The sequence below is a fragment of the Phaethon aethereus genome, assembly GCF_964289735.1.
Source record: "Phaethon aethereus genome assembly, chromosome: 4".
NCBI lineage: Eukaryota > Metazoa > Chordata > Aves > Phaethontiformes > Phaethontidae > Phaethon > Phaethon aethereus.
The window spans coordinates 64,859,999-64,882,488 of record NC_138578.1 but is presented as its reverse complement, the minus strand read 5'-3'; the positions used below and the strand labels follow the sequence as shown (position 1 = coordinate 64,882,488).

The 22,490-nt window shown below is 45.4% G+C and overlaps 1 protein-coding gene across 1 annotated transcript; it reads right to left on the bottom strand.

Moving 5' to 3' along the window:
* Positions 1–5,332: 5,332 nt before the first annotated feature.
* On the bottom strand, positions 5,333–22,286 carry LGI2 (leucine rich repeat LGI family member 2; the record flags this gene model as incomplete). Its single annotated transcript, XM_081999133.1, has 8 exons — positions 5,333–6,150; positions 8,389–8,553; positions 13,848–14,017; positions 15,119–15,190; positions 15,711–15,782; positions 19,059–19,130; positions 21,949–22,020; positions 22,111–22,286. The coding sequence occupies 8 exons, from the start codon at positions 22,284–22,286 to the stop codon at positions 5,333–5,335; spliced, it is 1,617 nt and encodes a 538-aa protein (XP_081855259.1).
* Between the last annotated feature and the right edge of the window lie 204 nt (positions 22,287–22,490).

Here is a 22,490-nt window from a genome sequence, read left to right as displayed (position 1 = left end):
AAGGGTTGCTGAGTCAGAAGAACTGGAACGGCCGTTGAAGTTGAAAAATGAGCATTCTTGTACAATCCAGTGCTAATGTCCAAGTAGGAAATAGAAACGAACTTTGGAATAAAAGTCAACAATTGCAAATGAATAAAAATGGGAGCAATGCTACCAGAAGCCCTTCATTCTGGTGATGTCATGGTTCCCAAATGCCCTTCAGAAATGCAAATTGCCTACGATGTAATAAAAAGGGCATTTTCTAGAGTGTGCAGAGCTTGCATAGTTTAATTAAGCATAAACTAGGGTGACTCTGGAAAGGAAAATAATGTGGATTGCATTCTCTGAGTGACCTTGGAAAGGCACTTAGATACTTTCTCTACACAGCAATTAAGTAAACTCACACTTCATATGCTGTCACTCCTATTCCTTTCCTTTATTTAGAAACATATTTTTTCTTCTCCCTGATTCCCTGATCTCACATTGATTTATCTCTGTGCTTAGAAAATATGATTTGTTTCCTGCAAGGTAACTAAACATTTGTCTACGGCCTCACCATTTCTAGTTTTCTAATCTCTACTTCAATAGTATTTATATTAAACTTCTGCTGCCTGCTTTCCTTGTTTTCCACCAAACTCTGAGTAGGGGGATGGATTAAGTTTCTGTAGCTATCATTTGAAATCCTTTCACAGTATCAGTCTCTTGTTCTGTGGAGGCTCTTGCACCACGTGGCCAGCTGGTTTTGTCAGATTTTGAAGGTCAGTTTTGAAGCCCATTAGGTCATCTAGCCTGGAGTTTCTCAAAAAGGAGGCTGTGACTGTACAGAGAATGCAAGAGAGGTTAAGGAGCTGGTTCCCAGATACTAAGGAGGGGAAAAAAAATGGTATTAGCAGCTCGGCTCCATTTCTTCTGGGTTAGGGAGTGAAAAAAAGTCTCTGTGATTCCTGTCTGTGAGCACTGCTGCCAAGAGGGAGCGGTGGCAGCAGCTCAGGTCTGTAGGACAGGGGGGAGTGGGACTTTGAGGGGTGAGTGGATCTCTTACAGCTCTTTCTTACGCATTTGCCTTCAGCTTGACCTTTCAAAAAGCCCCTGCTCAGTCTTCCCCTTGAAATTTGCAGAGCAGTGACCATCTTTGGGAATGCTTTTCTCTTGGTATCTTGCTGTGACTTTCATGGAGGAACAGAAACTTTCCGAGGAAGATTTAAAGAAGGTGCTAAAGGGTGGGAAAAAAATGTTCACTTAGCAAGGGCAAAGCAACCGGGGAAGGGCAGGTGGGGAAACGGTACTGATGTGAAGCTGCCTTTTGAGCTATGGTGGAGTTTCAGTGAACCACACCACAAGGGCTGCTGACTCATAAAAAGGTGGAATACCCAAAAGGAAAGCAATGATCCCGGAGCAATTGCATCCCATTATGGTATGTCAGACATGTCTTTGATTGCACAAGCCTATAATTAGTTACAGAGAATTGCGCTGTTTGTGAAGAAAGAAGAGGAAACAAAAAGAATTATTCCCTGCATTAGTGACTAGCAGGATCAGTGGATAGTGCTCAAGGATTGCTTTAAATAAAATATATTCACTCTTGATAGATTGATGTTTATTTGTGCAATTTCAGAGTAAATGCCAATGAGTCAGTAAAATTTAATAAATCCTAAGAGACTCCACAGCGAAGATCTGAAAGTCTAGGGATTAATTTTAGGGCTTGGCTCCTATCCACTCTGCGTGTAAGAAACCCGCTTAAGTATCTTAAGTATCTTTTGAAGATTATCTTGAAAATTAAGATCTCTTGGTTTTGTGGTAAGAAAGAACGGAAACAACCGAGTTTAATATGAACCGAAAATCGTAGTAATAGCTGCATTACATACTTGCTAACACTAGATGGGGTGTAAGGAAAGAGTGAAGGGGAAAGCCGGGGAACAGCAAACACTTGGAGGTCCGAGCTACCTCGGGCACAGAAACTGAGTTTAACTAAGCTGAGCACGGCTTCCTCCACACCTTCAAAGCCAAACCCGATCATAAATGGACAAGTACCCGTTTGCCCACCTTGCCCATATCTCTGGCCGTGTGGATCTTCACAGTGTGGATATTTTAACACACACAACGCACCACTGTTAGTCTCATTAACATTTTATTGGTACATGGAAAGAGTACATACGCGTGTCAGTAGCATAGATTGCACCATCGCCTCTCGACTAAAAAAAGCTCCGTGTATATACAGCCTTAAAATGCTCCCACTGTAGCTAGCACACTGTATTAAATTTATGCTTATATAAACTACTGTTCTTTACATATTGTATGTATTTTAGCATACATTAAAAATTACCAGGTGGCATGTTCTGTTTTCCTTTCTCACTGCCCTGATGGTCTAACAGTTGCAGTATATTATGGATATGCATAGTTCATTTACTACTCAAAATAATTTCTATTACAGACTATAGGCCATGGAGACAAAACTGTTGTTGCCTTTGGAAGGGAGAAAGTATTTTTGATGCTTAGTGATTTCTGTTGTTACACCTTCATCCTGCAGCTTTTCCTTGGGAGCAGGAAGAGCAAAACAAGGCTCCTTTTGAGACACTGCCTTGTTTAAACCTGAGAAATTACCATAACCCCTCTTCTTTATCAACTCGTGCTTTTTTTGCTCTCCCTCTTAGCTGCTTTGACCTCCTGTATGCTAACTCAGCAGAAGAGGCGTGCCAGCCTTCCCGAGCCTCCGACTCCAGGCTCCTCCTGAAGCCGGGAGGGATGCTGAACTGGGCTTTCTGACCAACCAACATGGCCACCCAGCTGCAGCAGAATTCATTTCCCTCACTCTCTTCTTCTGGTCCCATGTGAATGAGCTAGACTCCTGTGGATCACTTTATCCTCTTTATTAAGCCTGCCTCTGCAGAGACCATTTTAATTTAATTCAACTTGATAGCCAAGTCTCAAAATCCCCTTGGCTCTCGAAACAGTACAGCTCCTGGTATTAGATATACAAGCCCTTTTCCTCCATCCTCTTGCTTCCCTCCAAGTGAAAAATGCCAAGATCCACTTTCTTTAAAGTAGCTTTTAGCTCTGACTGACGCCCCTTGCTGAGTGAACTGTACTCACAGTGAGCCCTAAAAGAAAGCACTGGTGCACTCAGAAATGCCCCTCCTTGGCAGCATATCTGACTCTGTCTAAACATGCATGCTGGACAGAAAAGCAATAAAAAAATGCCTTCCCACAACACAGTTTAAAGAAACTTCGTTTGCCAGCCATACCGGCTTTAAAAAGTAAACTGGGAACATGGTAAGAAATTGCATTCACTGGCAGACATATGAATCATCTCATTTTGTCAGATTTATTAGCTTAATCCTAGGAGAGGTATTGCTAAAACCTGCTGCAGAGGGTTGGTTTGCATCTACTGGTCTGGTTGAACCAACTGGACTGACACCGCATTCGGATTTGGAGGGCAGAGTGCAATACTTCAGAAGGCTGGATGGGCTACGTTGCCAATGTAATTAAAAATAGAACCAGGATGAGCACCTCTACAGGGAAAAATTAACATGTCATTTAAAAATGGAATAAAATTAGTTATGTCTCTGACAGTAATAATTTTATCTCATAGCAGCGAGACAGAAGTTGGGGAAGGCTGTGATATTGCAAGTCACTGGTTAGGTGACAAGGACTCCTCACGGGAGTCCTTGTGCATAATCCTCTTCTGCAGCACCGTTCACATCTTGGATGTTGGAAAGCCTGTGACAACATCTCTACTTTTCACAATAGACCATGTTTCATATGTCCAGGGCAAAAACATAAAGTTCAATCAGCACAGAGATGGTGAGATAGCCTGGAGTATGAAGATTTAAAGGACAGTTTCCTTTGCCTGCTTTACGCAAAGCCTCCCTATTACCCAAGGCAGCCTTGCAGCAGCAAGACATGATATATGCCTTGACAACCTAATATGCTAAGTGGTATGAAAACTTCAAGAAACATATTGTGTAAGTGAACAAACAATATGAAACACAACTTTGTTGGGTAAGGATGGTGGAGAGACTTTCCAGGAGAACAGTCCCTAGCTGTTATCCTGACAGAGGCTCTGCGTGCCAGGACTGCCCTATTTAGGGTAACTGAATGCCTTAGTCTGTAGCCACCCAAAATACACAGCAGCACAGTCTGTTCAAATCCTCCTGTTTAACCTTCAATAGTTTGGCAACCTGGCAAAAGCCTGGAGCTACCAAGAGGAAACCCTTCTTCTTGGAGCCAGAGTTAGCTCTAGCATGAAACAGGTCCAGCTGCCTTGGTTTCAAAAGACTTGGTGATACCAAGGTCATATTTAAACCTCAGCCAGAAGGAGGATTCCCCAAATAAAGGTTGTGATGACCAAAACCCGAATTTATTGCTTCTGAGCTGTGCTGAGGGAAGAACACTGGAGAATAACTCACCGCATACAGACAAGCTACAACATGGAGAACATGAATGTAGTTGTGTGTTTCAGGCTAAACTTGAGCTGTGCCTTCTAGAATGAGAGATCACTATAGATTTACTTGTTAAAACATCCCAGAATCTACTGGGATCATCAGGAAGAGTGTGAATTAGGGCAAAATGGGGTGGATTTCTGGAATACCTATTAAAACAGAAAGTGGACAGAATTGGTAGTCGATTCATTCATGGCACCAAGCAGACCTCTGTTACTGTCTGACTATGTTAACTTGTTAAGATCTCACAGTCTAGAAGTGACATACCCTTCTTCTCCGGGCTACCCAATTACTGTGGGCTGAGCTATTTGTTATGCACAAGCTGTTGCTGAGATAGTGATTAACGGAAAAAAAATGGCAATAGATTTTGCCTTTCCCTTTAATCTACAACAAATTAAAATGATGCCTCAGTCTTACTATAAACCACAAAGACAGATTTTGAAGACAGACCTCAAGAAACCAAAATAAAGTGTATTCTGGAACACTGCTGTTCACTTTTACAATTCATCAGCAACCATGAAAAACTGGCTCTAATCTTAAAATCATTACTAACATGTTAGTTTAAGAGTCCAGATAATTTCTATGCTTTGTATGTTTTACTCTTCATTTTCGTTATGAGATGTTCAATTCAAGGTAGTCTTCTGGGTAAAATTTAGATCATTCTCTTAGATGTCAACATTCATCCTAATGCACTGCACTCTCCTCTGAATGACTACAGATTGCAAAGTGTCTGAAAAAGGATAAAACAGACATGCCATGCAGTAACTAAGTAAATGCAATCCCTGATTAATATGCAAGTTTGAAAAGTTCAGAAAATGTCATCATACTCCATAGGTGCACCCTGGTTTTGGAAAGGTGTCTTTTTGTTTTGTTTGGGTATAAATGTTTTTCTACATGAATTTCACTCCAGCAGCTTTTCATAAACTCAAGTCAATGATGATATGTTCAAATATTTGAGTGTTTCCTTTAAAACTAGAGGCAAAGAAGAAATCTCTCCGATCTGTTGACACAGCTGTGAAAGACCGTGGTGCTTGCACATAGATTTCTTTAAATAATCTGAAGATCTTCTTTTCACCATCCCACTGGTAAATCTGGGAGAAGGTATAGTCACTTCCCAAGGCTAGGTAGTGATTATTCTTGAAGGAGAAAGGCTGCAGCGCCATGGCTCCTCGGGATGGAAGAGCCTGTATCTCCACAAACTGTTTGCTATTCCATTTCATAACTCTGGAGTCACCAATGAATCTCGTGAGCGTGATGTACAGGTTATCTTGCATCCTGAAACTCTTCACAGCCAAGACATCTTCCATGTTGGGGATTTCACTGTGTGGGACGAACTTTTTGGAAACTTTGTTCCACTGCAGTATAATGGGAACCTGGGAACGGCTAGAGAGGATTAAATGTGATTTCCCATCTATATCAAGAAACTCAGCATCGGTGTCCCTGAACCACTCATGAAGGGACTGGTATGAGTAAAATCCTTTGTTATTCCACTTGTATACTGTGGACAAACCTGCTTTAGAGCTATCTGCTATGACAAAAAACATTTCACTGTCTATCTCAAAAAGCTCTATATCATTCGGCTTGGAAATGCGAGACACTTCAATATCCTGGAATTTGACAAACTTTGTCCAGCTTTCATCATACTTGTAAATGTGTGAGCCACCAAAGAGCTGTGCCACCACCACAAAGACTTGGTCACCAACAAGAATGGCTTTACATCCCACTATGGACTGACCTATTGCCCAAAGAAAAAAAAAAGCACAAGTATTAGCACAGTAGCAAGCACCCTTTAAACCACAGACAGATTACCAAATCACCCCTCCTCTTTTTTAAATCTGCACCATCTCATAATTTTGTCTTCTGCCACACATCTTCAGAGCTTCTTTTCATGCTTTCTTCTCCCCAGTAACTTGAAAGATGACTTCAAATGTTGTAAATGTCACACCCCCCAAGGTGTGCAAGTATGATGCACCCTAAAATGCTCATTCCTTTTTATCCAGAATACTTTTTTTCTGTTTGTTCAAACACATGCCCCCTAATAACCAAAACAATTATTTAAGACAAATTTTATTATTCCAAAATAACAAGAGTTGTTATCTCATGACTCAGCAGGAATCTGAAATTCTCTTATTCTTGGAATATTTATCTTTCCAGCTTATCTAGAAGAATGAAATATAGTCTATTTTTTGTGTTCCAAGAGGGCCACGGTGAACTTTTTGCTACTGTAAATAGAAATACTGATGCACCTTGTGGATATATCACCTGACAGCAGGATGAAAAAGATAAATCTAACTCTGTTGTTTCTGTTAAGTATTCGTGAGATTATGTTAAACTAGAAATATTTAGGAATATCGCAGTTCCCAGATTAGATCAGATTGGGTTATGGTCCATTTTGAGAATGTCAAGTCATTATACAAAAACCACATCAAAAAAGTAACAATCAGACTATTTACGAAAGGTTTTGTTGGAAGGAGAGAGGAATTCCTCTCTGAAGTGCACAGTTTAAGTAGAACTGTAACTGCACAGATTCCCCTATGTGTGCTTGGTCACAGTCACTACAGGAGACTCGCCCTGGCACCTCTCCTGGCCCTCTACCCATTGTTGTTTCACACCCAGCCTCGGATGATCTACCACCCTTCCAGTGTAGGAGGGGTGGGATTCACGTCAAGTACTGTAAGGTATGCAGATTGCAGCATAGACATGAATGCTTGAGCTGATCATCCATTTCTGGTCTAACTTAGTCAAAAAGCACCCTAGAAAAGATTTCACCTGGTCCATAGATATCTTCTTTTGCAGAGGACAGCAACGCCTATTCTTTGCATGTTGACTCTAAAAGCAATCTTGACAACTAGTTCAGGTCCAGAAGCCCATGTTGTAAAGGGCTAAATTCAGACATCCGCATGCCCAGCGTACAGTTAGTAATGAAAGTCCCCATGGAGCGCAAAGCTGGCTCCTGAGCTCTACAAAACACTTTTTAGGCTCCGCAAAACTCTTTACATGTCTGCATCCCCTGGCAAAAGTCTCTTGCTCACATTTCAGAGCCCAGAGCTTAAGCTCGGGCCTTCCAGGAACACATGGTGGTCATTTAAGAAATGAGTCTGGGCACATACGTTGGGTGTGGAGCTAGGACACAAGCCCCCAGCAGAAGGGTCTCCTCATCACATCATTCACAGTAAAATGAAATACATCTGGAAGACAGCTGTCTTTGGAAATTGCCTAAACTCTCAACTTCATTTCCAGAGCTTTTCTAGAGCTCTGCTAGCTCTCTTCGGGCCATCTATTTCTCAATTTACATCCACTGGTACATATTTCTCCTAATCTACCAAAACACAATGAAACCTAAAAAAGCAAAATTTTCCGTTTCTAAAATTTCCTTGACAGAGGGGTAGTATCTTGTAAACTTTCAGTAGTGAGACACAGAGCTGATCTGAGGAGGTAGGTGCTTGCTGCCTTTGCAGACTTCCCACAACACCAGAACAAGATGCAGCATACTCTTTTTTTTCCTAAAATACAAGGTAAGAAAATAATCTATCACACCTAACAAGGAACAGGAGGGAAGGATGCTCCACAGATAAGTTTAGCTCCTGAGACCTCAGAACCAGTAGCCTGAAGTAACTGGGAAATTGGGCAGCGTATAACAGATCTAAAGACTCTGTCCTTGCTGTCATAGTGTGACTGAGCTCTGTATGGCACCACGAGTGTTGGTTAGGGACAGAATAGTTGTTAGTATTAGAACAATTTATGAGATCAGGCAGAGAAAGCCTAGCTTGTGTCCTACAGTGAGGTTAAAAGTGCATGTATTAACAAGATGCACTACACCATGAAGCCACTCACGTCCAAACATTACACACTTTGATCTGCCAAATTCAGCACAGATTCAGGACACAAAACCATCAACTGGTGCCATCTATGAATCTTGTGCTTGTGAAACACCAACAGTTCATCAACGACTGGAATCCCAGTGTTCATATACCTGTGATATTGTCATAACTCCTGAAATTCATTTCAATGTGATCCCACTCCAGCACCATGCAGTTCTCCATGCTGGGCTGTGCAATGGCTACAAACACATCATTCTTTGAGTTGAACGTATCCACTGAAACTGACTGGTAGGGCAAAATCTGGTGAACAACAAAATCTAGAAACATATATTTACAACAGTTAGGATCCATCCTTGCTGGAAACACAAACTGGTTGCTGATTATAACGATTTACACTGAAAAATGAGTGAAATACTCTGGATTTTGTATAATACTAGCGTGGAAGTGTCAGTGCTCACGTTAGGCATGCAGCGATAGGGGAAAGCTTCTCCTGCTTTAGGCTTCATAAACTGTCCTCTGGAAATATAGTTGCCAAGGAGATCAAATAGGTAAATAGTGGCAGAAATCAGAGTTTCTAGCTAGGCTGCCTGGTATCAATGAAATCAGGATATCGAGAGAGAAGTTTCTTTCCCCACAGCTGGAAGTTTCTTCCCCATGAAGTGAAACAGCCTTGCTAGAATCACTTTCAAGCTGAGAGACAGCAACTTCCAGCTGAAGTCCAATAACTTCTTAAGTCATGCAAATTTAATCACTAGCAATTTGTGTTATGCTAAACCAGGCAGAAAGTGAAATGATAATCTGAAGTTTGCCTGGGGATAACCCCATTTCGGCTAGACCATAGAGAAAATGGTGTAATCAAAAACTCAGTTAACATAATGTTTTATGGGGCATTGTAAAGTAGTTTAGGCATAAAATACAACCAACCTGCAAATTACTATCCAGTGGAAAATTTATTCTAGAAACTAAGACTGAGGAGTTGGAGCAACCTGTGAAGACTAAGAGTATAATTCCAAAATTCAAGATTTCTTCTGAAAATCCAAGTGTCTCTGTAGATTTAATTCTAAAATCCACCCTGGGCTAAGACAGCAGTAAGCATAGAGTCAATCTGGGGCAAAGCGAGGAGACTTGGGTCTGAATTTGATGTTTGGCCTGGCAGCTAGGCAAGGTCATTATTATGAGAAAAAGAAACCAGTGTAGCAGAGTTGACGAAGACAAGCCAGCCCTTGGGTCTAGAATGTGGCAGAAGGCCTGCACTGAAGTTATGTATGGATACAGATATACAGAAAAGGAAATGCACCTTCCACTACTATGGAGTTTCTCTGCAGAACCACACACTGCTCTGTTTCAAGCTCCATTTGCTACATGCCTTCACCATGCGCTCCTGTACTCAGAAGGCCTGAGCATCCAGGGATTTTGGTGAAATGGTAATTAAATCCTCACTCGAGTCCCTCATTTTGGTGCATTATGAAATAATTGTTTTCAAATGAAGAACTTTTTGTCTCTGCATGCTTGAAAGCCTTGCCCTTGAGGAGTTGCACTTCTGGAGAATAAAGATAGATGACTACCATTAAACAAACAGAGCCAATTCTACAGCTGCAAAGGAAATGACAGTCTCCATTCTTCGCGGGACTATTGCAAATAGAGTTTGGGCTTCATTCATAAATGCTGGTAGGAAAACAAGAAAGTTATCTACATTCTCACTGGGAAAATAAAGGAACTGGAGAAAACCGACACCGAAGTATGCAGAAAGTAAAAGTAAGTGATAAATGATGAAAGGTAGCTAAGGATGGAGCAACAATGGATACGGGCACAGAAAACCAAAATATTTTTTAAATCTTGAGAAAAAAAAAAACAACAAAAAAAAGGCTAGTGCTGAAAAAGACATGTCTTGAAATCTGAACAGTTGTGAAACACTTTGAGGGAATTTGTGAACTAAAACAAACCAGTCTGTGTGTTAAAACACACGTTTCAGCTCATTTAGAAATGATTCAGTGTCAACACAGCTATTTTTACTTGTACCTGCCGTTCGGTTCTCTGTGTCACTGGATGAGTAAAAAAGGGTAACAAAACCAGTCGCAATCACTAAAAAGCAATATATATTGTTTTTAGCACCAGTTGGAAATACCGGACTCTAATGTGGGACAGGGTTACACAGTAAAGAGGTGCTGCCACATCAGGCTTGCCAGAAGTTTAGGTCTTGGGGGCTTGATTTAGTTTTAGAGGCAGGTCCACATGCCTTGCTTTAACACTAGAAAGAGCTCACACAGTAAATACAGGGATGGGGGACACATATTTTTCTCTTTTAGGCTGGATCAGCTTGCATGGGAGAGGGAAGAGGATGCGGCCCTCGCTTCCCCCCGTGCTGCACGGGCTGCCGCTCTCCGCCTCTCGCCCTGATGCACGGGGCCTCAAGACATCTGGTTTTAACACTGCCTTCTGCCAGCTGAGGGCTGGGGTGGTCCCCCCGTCCCCCAGCCGCCCGCTCCGCCTCTGCTCCTTTGGCTGTTGAACCGGCACAAGCTGTCACGGATGAGGGACTTGATGCTTTCGTTGTTGGGCTGATCTCCCCCCGCAGCCCCTGCGCCGGCTGGTCCCGGCGCACAGGAGTACAGATGCAGAGGGGGAGCACGTGGGGAACGCTGGAGGACATGAGAGAGGGGAGCGATGATCCCTTTGGGCAGCAGCTCCTAAAACTGCATCCTGTGACTTGGCCACCAGTCGGTCCCCCTCTCCTCATGGCCCTTCTTCCCCGTGATGGAGAATTCTACTCCAGGTCCCCCTCTCCTCATGGCCCTTCTTCCCCGTGATGGAGAATTCTACTCCAGGTCCCCCTCTCCTCATGGCCCTTCTTCCCCGTGGTGGAGACTTCTCCTCCGGGTGAGGCTACCCGGCACCTAGAGGTGCTGTCGGAGGGCACTGGCCATCCCTTCCTGCCTCCCACCACGGCAGCACAGCTGATCTCCAGCACAGGAGCGAGTACAGAGCAGACAACTCTCTAATTTGCAGACTACCTTCCTCCCAGCCAGCAGGGGAAGAGAGGGCCACCTCCAGAAGAAGTCCCAGCCAGCTAAAGAGGAAAGTAAGCTTCCAGAGCTCGGCAAGATGATCCCTGCCGGCAGGCCTGGGCGAAGCAGGCCCCAGGCACACACGCGGCCCGTTTCCAGCGACTGCGGGAGCGCAAGGCCTGTCTGCCAGTCTCCTGAAAGTGAGCAGACGTGCGCCTGCCCCGCTCACGGCCCCAGCGCCGCCCGCTCGCGCACCGCTGCGGGAGCGGGACGAGGAGCCCGCTGCAGCGGCCTAACCTGCTTCCATGACGCATGCCGTGAGACGAAAAAAGAGATGCTATCACAGAGAGAGTTAAAAGTGCGGATCGCTGACACTGTGAAGCACTTTCTCTGTCAATAAGCGATAGCAGCGTTTTGTTCTTTGGCTTTTGTTATTTTTTTTTAATATGGCAGCACCTCTCTACATCTTTCCTCCCGTTACCATTGTATCAGTTCAGAGGACGCACGAACTGATTCAGGCACCGAGAAGTACGTTTTACCAAGCAAACTGCTTTGTTGCCACATACGACATCCAGTCACGCTCGACACAGAGCACCAGAGACCAGAAACGATGGAGAGTCTGATCACGCCTGGCTAAGGAGGGAAATACTAAAGACTAACGTGAAAGAAAGAGGTTTGCAGAGCACTGCCTGTCACTGAGTGGGAAAGGAGAATACAGCTACAGGGTACATTGCTTTACTTCAAAATAAGGTACAAGCCTGAGCCTGTGGCCAATAAATCCCTAGGGAATGAACACAGGCATATTTACACTCCCTTTGGAGCTGGGGGAGGCAATGGCAGAGAAGGAAAAAGCCGCTGCGGCCTGACACCACAGACTGCCAAGGCCACCGGAGGGCTGCAGCTTGAGCAAGGTAACTTCCAGTTCAGTGCAGGGGACACGATGCGGTCTCAGGGGTGACACATTCCTGAAGATTTGCATTTCTACTCTACTTATCTCTGTTTTGTCTCTTATGGGTCATTTCTGCATACCGTCTGTCTCTCTCAGACACTTCGTAAGGATGCCAGAGCTCCAGGTCTTCTGCGCCCTTCACCTTCACTGCGCGCTGGAGCTCCGGGAAGCCTGCTGCTGCCTACCCCCAGGCCAGAGGGGTCAGGCACTCTGCCTTCCCCCACAGCAGCCAGCGAATGACTGGTTTGAAGATGTCCTTTACTCTCTGAAGGGTATATTACAGCTATAGGCTGTGCTGCGAGAGCACTTCTCTGCTGGCATTTGCAAAAGTACTAAGCTAGGCAATCCTTGCTCCACATACCGCCTTAGCTCCCCAGCAAACTCCACAGCACGTGAAATTAGATTTATGCTTGGTGTAATTTCACTTACGGCAAACAAAGGGACTAACATTAAGGGTGAATTTTGCCCGTGGCAAGTTTAGAGTTAGGTTTCTAGGTACAAAGAGATGACAGTGGGCAGGGAGGTCAGTATAGGTCTGAGGACCAGGCAGATAGGGCTGGTTCTCGCACCCTGTGCAATTGCTTAAACAAAGCCCACCTGTACTTTGTACTTTTGCATCCCAGTGGATTTGCAGACACAGGAACATAACTTTGGTATTGTTCTAAGCTACACTGCTCTCCTGCTTTTGACATCCTTTTATGTAGCAGATTATCGTGCTTTACCTCTGCCACTCTTCTGAGATGTTTTTGAATTCTGAGTTCATTCTCTTTATCTTTACTTATTGCCCTTGGATTACCTTTCATACCTTGTCCTGAAACTTTATTTTACATTACTAGTAATCAACTTTTCTATTGTCTCTTAATGATGATGGCTGACTTGATGACAGATGAGAAATCAAATGCCTCTGATACTACTGTATAGAAAAAAAGCGGAGTGCTGACATCATGTATATGAAAGATGAAAAACAATACTCGCAGCTGATATTCTCAGTTATATGATGTGACTACATTTAAAGATAGGTAACTGCAGCTGTTCAGTCATAAAATATAAGCATAACCACATGCAAGTTTCTCTTCACTTCCTTCAGCGTGCTTTCCATTACCTAAAATAAAAGCCAAGATCCTAAACAAGACAGCAGTCAGAATATTATTGGACATTTCTCTCCAACTTAATGGAGTTCCGTAAAGAACTGCTGGCAGTATTACCACCACATTTGATGCTATTAAATTGTGGCCTATTGAATAAAGATAACAGATATAGCCACATTATTTGAACTTCTTTTCATTGCTTTCTGTGAAATAAATACAGAGATTTTGGGAAGCTCATCTGCCATAACTCTATGGCCTTATTCCAGATAATAGAAAGCATTCTGGGATGAAAATTAAGTCACAAAGAGAGTCATAATCAAGTCTTTTGGAATATGAATAGTCACAGCTCTTCTCCCATTATCATTTAATCCAAATAAAAAACTCAGTACTTACTTTGGCTTCAAAATGTAATTTTCCCATTTTATGCTTGTTCTAGTATTCAGAAGCGCTTTGTCTGTAACCCTAACCCTTTCCCCCCCCAGGTCATGCTCACAGAAGCAAAAGGGTATAGTCTAAACTTCTGATATTTAACCATTTGTAGTGTGCTTAGAAATATACATTCTGAATACCTGTAGTGGTGCATTCATAATCAAAACTTGTCACATCATTTAACTTCTTATCCTGATATTCTGCTGGACCAATACACAGGACATCAGAAACAGTGGAATTTGTCATCTTTAACCACAAAAACAACCACTTGGCTTTGCAGTCACACTCAAATTTATTTCCCCTTAAATCTCTAAAAAACACACAGAAATAAACATATTTGAAAAAGTTGATAGCAATATGAATACTACAGAACTGTTATCACCTTGACATGCTGAATTTAAAAATATCTGAGTAGCCTTGAACTGTTTTTGAACTGAGAACAGGGAAGTTACTTAAGTCTTATTTGGACTCTCTTACTATGGACTGGGCTTCACTGAGTGCTGTCCTTGGAAAAACTGTTTCGATCTAGGAAATATGCTCACTTATAGTCGTACTAGCAGAGCACTGTGATTCACGTGTAAAGTCACTGATGTTTATAAGCTTTCCTAGGATTAGGACTGTGACATAATAAATCCTGACAGCCCGGCTGTCTGCTGCAAGCCTCCTTCCCACCACCTACCACTGATGTGGATAAACCCCATTCCTTCACTAAACTATTCCAGTCCCGCTGGTTGACGGAGTGGCCTTGCTGGTACCATTTCTCCATTACATTAAAACACAGATGTAAGGCATGTATGTTTAGAGTTGCTGCTGATGTGGAGTCAATTTAACCCCCCTCTACTAATGTATGTGCAATTTCAACACTGTACCTGTTCTTTGATCCCTTGGCAATTTTTTTTGGCTTGCAATTATTCTTTGCTGTTTGAGAGAGCCAGGACAAAAATAGGGGAAGCTGACTAGCAGCTCAGTTATACAAGAACACACTGACAGTAAGTCAGCAATGTGCTACAACTGCACAAAAACAAGAAAAAAGCGCCTTTTTTTTTTTAATTAATGCCTTTTACTAAAATAATGTTGGGGAATACATGCAACAGTAGCAGGCAAAAATGTTAAGAGAAATTGTAGTTTTAAAATTCATTGTCTCCCTTTCCCTAAAAAAAATTTATATGAATCATCAGAAAGAAGTACAATAATGCAAGCTCTGTACAGCATCACAAGAAGCAACAGTGATTTGAGAAATAGCAGTTATTTTAGAGGAGTCTACCAAACTGTTTTAAAATGAGAAAAGCTAGAATAACAAAACACACATTTCTTTTCTGTGCTGATATCAGACACAGCACCACACAAACCCAGAAGGTAAGGCTCAGAGTGACAGAAGCAGGCAATCAACAGAAAGATTCTCATTACTTACAGTTCAATTAAAGAATCTAAATCACTGAAGACATCCCTTGGCAGAGCTTTGAGATGGTTATTGGCCAAAGAACTAGAAAAGAAAGTTAGAGCTTAGTATCATCAGTGCCTGTTGTCTGGCTGACTCTTACTAAGTCTGAGCTCACTTAGTGAATGTTAATTATCAGACACTGTCCAGCCACTGGCTTTGTTAATAAACCCAAGGAACAGGCACATATTAATTATTCTCATTCAAGAGTGGCGATTGCTTGATGAAGCTGATGTAAAATACAGAAAGCTTTTTTATTTAACAGCAATGTTAATCACGAGCAGGTAGTATGACGGTGGTACCTGTGGCAGCATCCACCAGTCACAGTTGTGCTCCAGCGTGAGCTGCGAGTGTGCGTGGGCAGCCGAGCATGCCACAGCGCGCTGCCGGCACAGGAATTTTTTAAAGACCATTTTTTTCATTTGTGGAAGGCACGCTGTTGACAGCGGGAGGAAGCTGACGCACAGAGGGGAAGGGAGGTTTGCCATGTGGCACGAAAACCAGCAGTCCCCCAGAAGAGTTTTGTTCAAGTACAAATTACTCTACCAAGTGTTAAATAACTTACAGGTGGGTCAGGTCTCGAAGGCCACGAAATGCATTTCTTGAAATGGTTTCAATTTTGTTTCCCTCAATGAATCTAGGAAAAAAAAAAAGTATTTTAAAATACTTTAATTGAGATTATTATTAGCATCACCAGTGCTTTAACTTCTGGTCTGCAAATTCAGCAGGTTCCTGGGCAGGCCCTTCAGCCTTAAAGGTGGGTAGGTCTCGGTGGAGCTGCTGACGTTCCCTTTTCCCCTTTCCTCGGGGGAGCGGGGCCGCAAGGAAAGATGCAGGTACCGGGCAGTACAAGGGAGAGCATGGGGCACAAATATCCCACAGAAGAGGAACAAAATGAACAAAGCAAATTGCTCTGTTGGTAAAGCCTCCTGGAATGTGTTGGATGAGTTGTGTGAGGCAAGAGACCTGCATAGGGGAGACCTCCAAGACGGACTTTAGAAGCTGAAGTCCTGCCTTCCTCTCACAGGTCACCTGCATTTTAACACCACGGCAGTACCGGGGCTGCCCATGCTGCAGATGGACGCTCTGACGGGGAGCTCCTATGGCTGCACGCACAGTGCCACCTCCGCGCCCACTGAGCCGGCAGGCTCTCTGCTCGCTGCCACCTCCGTGACGTGAACTGCAGTTCCGTACTGGTAGAGATCTGAAGTCTGCGTAAATGGTGAGACTGCTGCCTTGTTTTCCTCCCTGCTGCTGCGGTTCAGCTCTCTCTGAGCGGGGACACCACCTCTGCAGGGTGACCAGCTGCACACAAATCACGGCCCTGTGCGCTGGGGAAATAATGACAGGCACGTATCGATTCTAGGAGCATGCTGCTCCTCCTGACTGCATGTCAGCATTTAAAGAAAGAGCTGATACTTGAGCATCTTGACCCCCGAGCACTTGAGGACGCATCCCTAAATACACAGCCCTGCAAAGCGATTGCAGCCAGGTGGCCATCAAGATATTGCATGGTACAGCTGTACCTGGATGAAGACAACAGCATGCTGACTTTATAAAATGTTTGATGAGATAAAAGCATCTCCCTTTTTCCTCCACATACTTGTTTGCCTTCCAAGGAAAAATACTAGGAGCCAAGGTCTCTTCTCAAGAGAGACAAGATGGGGATGCAGGAAACGTCAAATGCTCTTGGTTCTGCAGTCGAGGCATAGCCAAAACCCTTCATTAAGTGACCATGACCCTGACTGCAGGCAAAAGGTGCAGATGAGAAACTGCTGTGCCTACGTGGAAGATGTCAGACGAGGGTCAGCCGTACTCTGTTACAAGGCTGCCCTGGGACACGAATTCAATCCGCAGAGCAGAGCGCCAAACTGCCTCCTGACACCCGCGCTGGCACCTGGCATCCCCACATGCTGCCAGCTCACCGGTCCATGCAGAAAAACATGGCTTCGCTGAACCCACTGCAGCGAGGTGATGGACATTTGGGCCAGGGCTCAATAATTTGCCAGATTCCTGAGTCGCCAAACCTGGACTCAAAGGGATGCTACCCTGGGAACGCCACTCTGCCAGCAAAGCTCCCATCTTTATCAGACCTGTCTTATCCAGACTGTACACAGAGTCAGTTAGTTTAAGGGGGCATTGAATGCCACTGTCAGTGCTGCAAGCACAGCAGGACACAGATGGGGGGGGCGAGAGAGAGAGAGAGAGGTATCGGCTGTGGGTGCTCCTCATCTGCTCTTCATCCAGAGACTTCGCTTTGTACACAAAGAAACTTGTCGTTCTTGTTTGTCGGTGAGGTTTTCTTATTCTCTGTAGGGTCTGATCACTGGTAACCGAAGCTGTAATGGTGTTACTGGCTGCATAGCCAAAAGAAAAAAAAAAACCCTCAAGAAAGGCCACTTGCACCCAGTTCCCAAACGGCAGAGGTGTGGTTTGCTGGGAAGGGGAAGAGGTCTGTGGACTTGGCAGGGAGGGTGACCACAACCATTGACCGAGACCACTTGTTCGGCTGCTGCTAAAGGAAACTGAAACTGAGCAGCTTTGCCAGTCTTCACTCTGCTCCCTGGCTGGCAGCTGGCAAGCAGGGACAGAGATCTCCCCTCTGACCAGCTGAGGAGGGGCAGGATTTTTTTCTTTTGGAGGAGTCTGGCTGCAGTTACCAATGCAACCACTATGACTGCATATGCTGCTGGGGCGTGCTCCATCTTAGACTCATCAGCATCTGAAAGCAAGTCATTAATGAAACAACATACACTGGTTTTTCTTCCTTTTTACAAGTATACTGCAAATAACCTTTTTTCCCTGTAGACACACGGAAAAGAGAATGATTAGCAGCTATCACTGAAAAATCCAGATGTAGCCGAATGGTGGATTTCAGAATATACCATTTACCATTATCCTTGATTTCTTGGTCTGCAAATTCCATTGTTGGCTGCTCCACATGTATCACACTGTTAGACCTGAATACCTTGCCTTAATACCTATGTGCCTGCAAGACTTTAGCAAGAGTCAGTTTTATGAGCATTGGTTCTCCTTTACAAAAAGACAGAAAAGTTTTCCACAGCCACCTTTCAGTACGTGAAGGTGGGTGGAAAGAGGAATTTTTTTGCAGATCATATTCAGAATTTCAAACATACCAGCTCATGTCCAGTAACACAGAGAAATGGCAGTCCTTTGGAGTATGAAGTGAGGATAACCTGGTACCAGGGCTAATACATTTTTTTAAAAGAAAAAAAGGTGACCTAAAAAAAAAAAAAAAAAGATCGGGAAATGAAGGTAATGTAAAAATCAACAAAGAAGTGAACTAAGTAAAGAAAAGGAAAGTTAAATAAATTTAAATAATGATATAATTACAATGTTTATGTTATATGAAATACATATTTCTATTGTCATATATTTATAATTATTTCTTATATAAATATATATGCCATGGGCATTAAATAGGCTATCAGAACAAAGATGGAGAGGAAAGTTTGGGGGAAGAGAAGCAGTCTGGTAATCAAAATCAGCCCAGGCTTTGGGCAGTACACAGATACTCTGCACCTCCTCTTCAGGCTGCCAGCAGGTCAGGAGAGGCTTCCCCACCTCCTTCCTGAGGTTCCAAACCCCTTGACCGTGATGGCACTGTTCTGGAAAGCCAGGACAAGCTCTTGCTCAGCAATGCTTTTTCGGTGCACTGTCATTGCACAGAGCCACCTTGCATTCACGCCGTATTTTAAAAATCCACTGCAATCCCTGAAAAATGGTGAGCCATTGTAAAGGACGTTTGCACAGCAGTGGAAGAGACATCCTTCATCGCCCCTGCTCCTGGGAATCACAGCAAGGACTCAGACTCCACAGCAGGAGTCCTGGCAACTTATCAAAGCATCCTGATTTATAAAGGACAGGGGAAGACATAAAATACCAAACTTACAGGTATTCTAGATGGAAGAGGCCAGCAAAGGCATCGTCTCGTATAGCAGTGAAGGAGTTGGAGTTCAGCAAGCTGAAAATGGAGAGCAGGCATTAGGAAAGCATGTTAAAACTCGACACGCTGGATTAGCCCATTGTGTTTACTGCCCATGACCAAACGAATCTTACTGACTCAAGCTCATATTGCCCCACCAGAGGCACACATAAAATTCTGTGAAATGGTCTATAAAAAAAAAAAAAAATCAAAGGCATAATGTGATGCTAGTTAATGTCCGCTACTCCCCAGGAAAAACGCTCGCTGTGCCATTCACCTTGGTTAAATGCAACCTGGCCCTCGACTCTCTGGTCCCCTGAGTAGGGCAAGCTGTCCTTAGAGGGTAGGACCCCAGTTGCCCATCACCCCTTCAGCCACACTGAAGATTTTCAAGAGATCATCTCCGCACCACTCCCGAGCTCCCAGAAAGGGGGCAGCCCTTTTGTACAAGCACCGGCTCTCGTCTGTGTAGCCTCGGTGGATAGCTTGTTCTGCGCTCCCAGGGGGATGCTCCAAGCCGGACCTGCAGACGGGCTATGGCCCATGGGGTGGGAAGACAGCACGCGGTTCACGCGGCCGGTTCGTCAGCTGGAAATGCAGACGTGCCCAAACCGCCAGAGACAGAGTCCTGCCACGCTCGCAAAGCCAAGCCCCATGTCTGCAGGCCGTGAGGAAGAGCGGTGGTACTGCGTGCTCCAGGCACTGCCTTGCTGGGTGAACTTCAGGGACAAAATATGTTAGAGCTGTGCCAGAGCGGTTGTGACCTGAGCCGGGACAAGGCGGTCAGGGAGAAGGATGCTATGGGAAATCTTCGCCAGCAAAGTTCCTTCTTTGCCGTATCCAAGCACACCGGTCTCCAGTGTTGATATTCAAAGGCACAGAGAGCAATTTCCTTTTAAGAAAATAGCAAAACTTCTAATTCAGTCCAAAAATTGAACGCTACTCAAAAGAAAACATTTTTGGAAAATCTCAGAATTTTCCGCTGCAAGTGAATATGTCTGCACTAATCACTTTATTAGAGTAACTTATTAATCCTCCTTTTGTATGGTTTTAGGCATTTTACTGAAATTAATTTAGAAGACTAATGAACGTGAAATGCAAACTTTCCCTGCGATCCTCAGTTATTATGCTAATGCTAGACAAACACCCCTTAAATTATCCCAAAGAAATCTGACAAAGATGCAGACCTCCATCAAAAATAAATCCTTGCCTTACTATTTTACAATGGCTACTGCCATAGTCCTGAGGTATCCAACTGCTCAATTATGCATGTATCTCTTTTGTCACTAAATCATTCTTTTTTCTCATGTTTGAAGGGAAAAGTCACAAACTGCACTAACCGAGACAATTTGTCAGGGCCCACGGTGGTGGCGGTGACAAACAAACCCCTCTCGCTCCATCTGATCTACTGCATAAAGTGACTTGGGCAACTTCTGACTTTCTGGACGACTGACCTCTACCCCCCACACCCCAACATCTCCTCCTGGAAATCTACTACAGCTAAGAAAATGGGATAACCTTCATCTTGGTCTTCCTCCCTCTTCACAGTACCACTATCCAAAACAAGCCTGATTCCACTCAACTCTCATTTTCTACCCACAGTTTCTCTCTGCTCACTCTTGGGTTCATCCCTTTCCTTCCCAGCCGGCACAGGTCTGCTGTTTGCCCTCATTCACAGGGGGGCAAAGTCCCCCTGCCCTCTGCCCAGGGCTCTGTGCTGGCCCCCAAGCCCCACAGAAACCTGGGTTTGGGACCAGTGCCACACTAAAGAAGGGGAAAGCCTCCACCCCTTGCTTTGCCCACTTCTCCCCAGCATTTTCCACAGGGTGCTGCTCCCCCCAAACAGTGAGTCAAGCGAGGTGGGGGTACCTGGGGAGAGGAGGCTGGCCATCACGCTACCAGATGCCTTTTGGGAGTACCACTTGCTAAGACCAATTTTAACACCTAGCTCTGTGTCAAGCGCTTAGCTTGGGTTTCTGGCGTGCCTCGCGTCTTTTTGCCAAATTTTTCTTTGCAGCGTGTCTTTGCTTGAGGGGTAAGCTGGTCCTTATGGGGGGAGGCATGGAGGGTCCACTGGGTTTCGGGTGTTACAGGCAGGCTGCACTGGGCTGGGCAGGGCACAGGCAGCGGCTCAGCGTCGCCACAGTCCACCAGGGAAAGACACTACCCAGGCTCCCCAGGGAGGTTGTACCGCACTCTGTATCTCTGCGCCTTCCCTGCTACTGCTTCCCAGGACAGCTAAATTAAGGCAAGTTTGGGTAACCTACTCGAGCTGCAGGCACACACCTAACTGCAACATGGGCGCGACCAAGCGGCTTGCCCAACGTCAGGATGGAGGGAAGGCTGAGGGTGCCAGGAGCTGGACCGCCGTCTCCCGGGACGGAGAGCCACCAGGTCAGAAGGTGTCCGAAGGGCTACCCTCCAAAGTTGGACGCCGAAGCACAGAGTCATGCTGCAGACAACACCAGCGCTTCGCGCACAGAGGCCTTCCTCCGCTCGCCCCCATCGCGCCCGCAACGTCCCAAGGCCAACACGAGACTCCCAGGCGCAAAGCGAGGGTGAGTGAGAGCCAAGGCGTGACACTGGGGGAACAACTCGGCCCTAAACTTATTAAAGCTGAATTAAAAAAAAAAAAAAGGGCACTTTGAGCTTCGGAAAACATTTTATCCTCCTTGGGTAACTAAATACAGGTTTTATCAAGTGGTTTATGAGGGGCACGCGCACCCCTCCGTTACGAACCGGCATCTACATCCAGGGGGATTCACCCGTTGCCCCCCGCCCAAGGACCCCCGTAGCTCCGTTTAGGAGGGGCGGGCAAGCGCTAGCCGGCCGCTGCCGCTCCCGGAGCCATACTCACAGCAGCTGCAGGGAGGGCAGGTGGGAGAACATCCTGTCCTTGACTTCGGGGAAGGTCCCGTTTACCAGGCTCCTGTGAAAAAAACCCGGAGAAGCCACCCGTCAGGCGGGACCGCCCCCACTCCGTCCTTCCTCCTCCTCCCCCCGCCGCCCCCGCACTCACAGCGCGCCCAGGCCGGCGGGCAAGGCGCGCGGCGCCCCCGCCGCCCCCACGCACAGCGCCGACTCCCGCCAGCAGCTGCAGGGCGGGGCGCAGCGCGGCCACCTCCGCGGGGCGGCGGGCCACGGCAGGGCGAGCACGGCGGCGGCGAGGGAGAGCCACCGCAGCGGCCCCGCCATACCGCCGTTTTCGGTTGTTTTCCGTCACCTCCCGCGCCCTGACATCAGCTCGGCACCGCCCCGGGGCAGGGCCGGGGGCGGGCGGGGGGGGGGGGGGTCCCGGTGTCCCGGAGTCCCGGAGTGATGCTGGCCCAGAAATGATGTATTTTCTTGGATGTTCTTGCAGGAACGCCTGTGCTGGAACACCTCCTCGCTAGCCTGAAT